The sequence below is a fragment of the Pterocles gutturalis genome, unplaced genomic scaffold (assembly GCF_000699245.1).
Source record: "Pterocles gutturalis isolate BGI_N339 unplaced genomic scaffold, ASM69924v1 scaffold14544, whole genome shotgun sequence".
Lineage (NCBI taxonomy): Eukaryota > Metazoa > Chordata > Aves > Pterocliformes > Pteroclidae > Pterocles > Pterocles gutturalis.
In genome coordinates, this window is record NW_010135947.1 from 35,275 (window position 1) to 41,870 (window position 6,596).

General features: G+C 36.7%; 1 protein-coding gene across 1 annotated transcript in view; it reads left to right on the top strand.

The window, feature by feature from the left end:
* The window catches only part of KCNMA1 (potassium large conductance calcium-activated channel, subfamily M, alpha member 1), a gene marked incomplete at both ends in the record, with an annotated part of 119,421 nt that overhangs the window by 32,549 nt on the left and 80,276 nt on the right, over nucleotides 1-6,596 (top strand). Inside the window, one exon of the mRNA XM_010082111.1 lies at nucleotides 3,973-4,082. Coding sequence (XP_010080413.1) covers nucleotides 3,973-4,082 — 110 coding nt within the window. The remainder of the gene's footprint in view (nucleotides 1-3,972; nucleotides 4,083-6,596) is intronic.

Sequence of the window (6,596 nt, forward strand, 5' to 3'; positions counted from 1 at the left end):
AAAATGCTTCTTTAAGTTAGACAGTTAGCAGAGCTTTAGCTCTTACATATGCTTCTAGGACACAACACTCGTGACATGTGCTTCTGCAATCACAGAGGCTCAGCTGTAATTCTCTTTCTGAAGTCTTTTATTGTGGCTGTTGCTTTGTTTCCTGGTAATGAGTAATATAATCCTGGTTTTGCTCTCTGAGCTTAGTGTGTATGACAGAACTGAATACCTCACTCTTTTGGTACTAGCTATCCATAAAATGCTAGGTTGACATGGAATTGGTCTTGATGTCTCTTAAAGCTTTTAAAGGTAAAGCTTTTTTAACATGGTTTAGACATTTTTTTCACTGGTTATCCCTATTAGTGGGAAGACAAGAGGTCTGTATGATTTAAGCATATAATAAGTGACGAGGTTGAAGCAGGCAAAGATAACCATGTTATGAGCCTAGAAGAGGAGCTTGAAAAAGGAGGAGGAAACACCGTTGATGGGGATATAAAATAAAGAACTGTGTCAGTGGAAACACTGCCAGTTCATGGCTGTGCATCCTCTAGTACATGTCAGTTAGGCAGGCTGACATTTCCATTTGGATAAAGGAGTTAAGAGGGAAATAGAAAGCAAGATATACAGGACATGAGCCTAAAGAAACAGTTCTGTTCACGTTGTGGCTGATGTTAGGTAATGGTTTGGTAGAGAAGAGAAACAAAGAGGCAGAGTCAAGGGCAGAGACTTATGGAACTGCAGGCAGGGGAAGTGGGGATGAGGACATCTCTCCAGTAGAGCAAAGAAAGGAGCAAGAAGAGGAACATCACTGCATTTCTATAGAGTTATTTTCTGGGGTTTTGTGTGCTTCATGATTTGGATCTGTGGTAAGAATATGGAATACACAACTATAACCTAAAACTTTTTAGAAAATACTAAGTGTTTAGGAAAAATGTGTAAGAAGGAGCAAGAAAATTCTATTTTAGACTCTTGGGGAATGAATAGGACTCCATAACCATTATAACTTTTGTTTTTAAAATGTAGTTTACTTTTACAGCTCATGCTCATATAATTTTTTTCCCTGAAGCATATAAGATTTTAAAAGTTCATAAAGATTTAACTTAAAATTAAAAATATGTTACTTAGCTTAAATTTTTTGTTAAACACATTAATGTTGCCATCTAATTATACCTTGTTTAGAAGCATAATTTAGGGTAGATTGATAAGAAGTACAGTTAATGGAACAACAACATAAACCAGTTAAAGAAAAAAATAGAATTAATATCCAGAAAAAAGTCTTAAATTATGTCTATGTAGGCATGAGTTCATTTTTAAATGAGGCAGAAAGCCAGTTGCTGGATACATTATAAATGCATGGAGCATGTTATTGGTCACAGATCTGAACTGTCTGGTGATTAGAGTATGTGCCTTGTTTTTTCCCATCTTGATTTTTTTATCCTTGTTGAATTTACACTGTAAGATTTCCTTCAAGCCATGCATGTAGTACAAGAACCTCTTACTGTAATGCTGTTTTGAAACAGCTGTAGTTTGACACAACAAAGATAAATTGTTGCTTAAAGATGCTTTTCTCTATTTGATTTATTATTGAATAGCTGAAAAAGTATTTTGGATACCTTTACCCAGGTCACTTACATCCCATCTATTAATTTCTTTTCTTGAATACTGACGGAGATGTGCATTATATTGCTGTTTGGAATATATGTTCATAACAAACCCCACACGCCTAATAACATACCATAATGCTTTTACCATAAAGAATATACAGGCCTCTGTGTTGCTGCCATAAGGCAGTTCATACCATTAAAATAATTGACTGGATGTTTTCCAAGGCATTTGACATAGTGGGCAGTAATGTAGCTGCACAAAATTTTAAAGCAGTAATAAGTTTTTTATCTTACTGGACTGCATTCTTTGATGAGAATTTCTGATATGCTGAGATTTGTCTGTGTAATGGGGAAAAAAATTCTTGCTCATACTTAGCTGGTTGCCATTAGACTGGTTCTGGGACTTCAGACAAGCAAAATCAGCAGTATAGATAAAAGCACTTGAGCCTTACCTGCAGGATGGATGTTCCTGAAGCATCCTTTTTGCAACCTCAGTGGGTCTGGATACAGCTCTGTTTCCTGCAGGATTAGTATCATCATCCCTTTACACAATGTAGACTGAGTTTCGGGAAAAGCTGGGGATATCAGAAAAAGACAAATTTAGTGGAATCTAGTATAAGATGTCCCTGCTTACTGCAGGGTGGTTGGACTAGATGACTTCCATGGTCCCTTCCAATTCAAACTATTCTATGATTCTATGAAATTGTGAAATGGTTAAGAGATATGTAGTTATCCAAGTCCTTCTCAAATCCGTTGGTATTTGGTACTTCAACCTTTCAGGTAGCTTTGCCAATCTCTACTAATAGTTTAAAAAAACCTACTTTCTCATTATGGCCTTCACATCTAAACTAAATACTGTCTCACTTTCTGCTCTGTAAGATGATGACCATAATGGGGCTACCTAAACAGTGGAACTGATAGTTTCTTTATTTTTTTGCAATGAATAAAATGTGGCTTTTAGACATGAACTAAATTACAAGATAAATATTTCAATGATCTCCAAAGTCATGTGACTTATTAAAGTTAAAATCTCTGATCTCTCAATCTCTATCTCTTTACTTGTTTCTTGTTTGCTATCTCATCAGATTGACTCTAGTTAAGGAAAATGTGGTAATGTAAAATGTTAAAAAAAATATATATCACCTTATTTTTACTAGTTTAATGTAATTTATATGTTTCTTGCTGATTTTATATATACTGTATTATCATGCATACATTTTGGTGCTTTATATAATTCTTGAAAATACAAATTTTTCTCTTTACCCAGTTTATATAGAACAATTAGTGAATAAAGACAAACAGATAATTACACGCAAGAATGTGCCATTGTGGTTGAAATTTTTGCACGCCTTTAATGTTACGTAGTAAATACAGAAGTAGCTGTTTGATGTGTGAGGCCTTATTTCAGGCTGTGTTTTTGTGCTGGTTTCCCTAGTTTGCCTACAAAGGTCTCATTGGGAATGACAGTCAAATCTCAAACAAACTTTGGATGAGGACACAAATTACTGTATAGAGAACTGGGATTTCAACGGTGAACAGCTGCTGTGTATGCCATATTTCCAGTCATATCAGCAAGCTTTGTATGTGCTCTTCTGAATTATAGTGCTATTCCTGAATGGATACTAAGTGGCTTGATCCAGTTACCTTCATATAGGTGTTTGAAGCTAGTTGAAAGATCTTATGAAGTGTCTGAGGCATAAACCTTATCAATATGACATGGCATCCACAGACGCAGCTGGAAGCTAGGTGGGATTGCATGCACATCTCAAATATCACTAGAAACTTCTGCTTAAGCAAAAAGATCAAGCTTTTGGTGGTAGTCCTGTAGCACCTCTGACTTGTTTTTCCTCATACCTTCAACAGTAAAAGATCTCTGAATTTAGCAGGTTTTCTTCAGTTATTGTTGTAAAGCATAGATGACCATTGAAGAAATTGCTTCAGTATGTTTCTCATATTTCCTTGTTAGTTGTAGATGCAGAGAAGAAAAAATTATAATTCTAAAGGATTAATTTTGACTGCTGATCAACAAGGTGAAAATAATTGAAACATTATTAAACATAGACAGTATAATGCAACATTTCACCACAGAATTTTCAGAAAGATAAAATTAAGAAACTTTTTTCCTCAAGATCTCTACAATTTTATTTCACCTCATGCTGAATAGGCTTTATCAATTATAGTTGATTTACTGACTACATAGATTCTTTTGGGGGGGGGGGGGCATTCCAGGAAATCCTGTAAAAATATGCAATATTAATTGCCATAACAGTCTACTGACTTATTTGTTGAAATCTGGTTCATGTTTAAGCAGTTGCTTGTAAATTTTAAAGAAAGTGTTTGGTTTTACTCAGAATTTTGCATCTGTATTTCTTTGTTTTAGATTGAGGAGGATACGTGGCAGAAATACTACCTGGAAGGAGTTGCAAATGAAATGTATACAGAATATCTGTCTAGTGCCTTTGTGGGTTTGTCCTTCCCTGCAGTTTGTGAGTAAGTAGAAATACATAGAAACATAGAATCATAGGATGTTTTGGGTTGGAAGGAACCTTAGAGATCATCTAGTTCCAACCCCCCTGCCACGGGCAGGGACACCCTCCACTAGACCAGGTTGCTCAAAGCCTCATCCAGCCTGGCCTTGAACACCTCCAGGGATGGGGCATCCACAACTTCTCTGGGCAACTTGTTCCAGTGTCTCACCACCCTCACAGTAAAGAATTTCTTTCTTATATTTAATTTAAATCTTCCGTCTTCCAGTTTAAATCCATTACCCCTCATCCTGTTGCTACATGTCCTTGTAAAAAGCACCTCCCCAGCTTTCCACATGTTAGTATACATAACTACTTGCCTTCTCTCAAGTGGAATTTAAGGTTTCTGCAGGAGATCTTTTCACTCTGCTACAGTCCTAATGTTGTTATATCAGATCAGATCCAATAAAATAAACACTAAAGCAGTCACTGTATGGAAGTATTCCAAACGTAATGCTTGTTTTCAGAAGAGATTTGAAATTCAGTGATTGTAAATGAAAGCATAAATGTTTTCAGTGTTGAACAAATTAATCAGCAATCCATTTAAATCGAGTTATTTACTCATAAGTGCTGTCCTATTGTTTCTTTTAGTGATTCCTGTTCATTGAATAGTGGTTGTCAGCATCATCATCTTGGCTTATGTCCCATTCCAAGGAAACTATTCATTAAATTAAACAGATGTGGAGTCATATAAGCAGTGTGGCATCCAGAGCTCTGTGGAACTGGTTGCAAACCACTTTTAACAAATGAAATATGTCAGAAAAAAAATGTCTATTCTGTAATGAGAAAGGAGCATTTAAAACATATGTTATAAAACCATAGCATAAACCATGCTATGCCTTTATTTCTAGAGACTGAAAATCCTTATATTCATCTTAGAATGATTCTATGAATGAGAGATTTGTATGCACAAGGTTTTTATGATAAACACTGTCACCACAAACATAGTCAAGATAGTTTAGCACAGTCATATTTCCTCTTCTGTTGGCATTGTTCTTCATTACAGCCATACCAAAAAGGTCACAACAAAGACTGTGGACAGCTCTTGTTCAAATGCTTAAAAAGGAACAGACCCTGCTCTGAAGAGTTTAATGTCTAACTAGATAACATAGAAAAACTTCTGCAGACTCCATTCTTAGAGGAGGAAATAGAGGAGGAAGTAAGATATCATCTCTTTTGTAAAGGAGGGTGATTTTGCTTTAACTTCTCTCACTTCTCCCACCTTATCTGATTTTTACAGTAGGATAAACATAGGTTATGGCATAAGAATGGGGGAGAAACATCTGCTGGATAAATGTTATCCATTTAAAAATCTGTCTTTTTCTGGGTGTAGCTACGACAGAGTCCAGTTCTTCATTGTACTATTAAAATGAGGGGGCTCACAATCCACCCCTCCGCTGTGTTAACCAGATTGTGATTAGGTTATTGAGGGAAAATGTGTCCTCTTAATGTATGTTAAATCGGGCCCATTTTCTGTTGGTTCTGGTTTTGAAGTCACGCATTCAATCAAATGTCTTAGCTATGTTTTAATAAAAGGCAAAATTATAGAGGTGTCATTATCTCTGCATTTGAGCAGCATATTGTTTTATGTTTTCTAACTGTAACATATCTTCCCACATTAGTCAGGAAGTTTTTTTGTGTGTTTTTATAACAGACCACTTGGGATCTATTCACAGAATCACAGAAGTCTTAAAAACTTGACAGCATGGGCTACCTGTAACTGTCAAGTTATTGCTCCTATGTTTGGATCATTCTCTTCAACTAGATTTCTGACTTGTGTCAGAGAGTGAGGTAAATCTTGGGCACTTCTGGCCTCATGAGACTTAAGCCACACATAGTATGACCAGTCATTTTCTGCCTCTCTTCAGCAGTGATGCTGAATCAGTCCATACCTGTTAAATTAAGAGCTTTTTCCTGAACCCAGGATGTATTAAACATTGCAGATATGTGTCAGATTTTAGACTCAACAAACCTAAGCTCAGCTCAAGCCACAAGACAGCCTCTAGACTGACATGAAGCTTTCCATCTTCTGACTTGATTGAAATCAGACTCCATCTTATTCTGCCAGAGATGTCTCCTATATTTTACACTTTCCACCAAGTGCTCTCAGAAACTCTTGCTCTGGGTCTCCCCCAGTGAAAGGTTGTCCACTGCCTCCACCCAGACAATGAATACATGCTAAATAGTCTCCTCAGACACACCTGTGAGATAGCAAGAGCCAACACATGAAAACAGATGTTGTAAGGTCCCACTCTGCTCCCTAATTTCATCTCAGTAGACAGCAGCCTTTTCACAAGTACGAAAAGGCTGCTTCAATAGAAAAGTATCCATAGATCAGTACAGATGCCTTACAGTTTCCCTCAGTTCTTTCTTCTTTAATGCATTTAAATCATGGAGGCCTATGTTACCATTATGTGATGGGTTTGCCCTTGGCTGGGGACCTAACCACACACCCACTCACAGAATTCCTGCCCCCCCC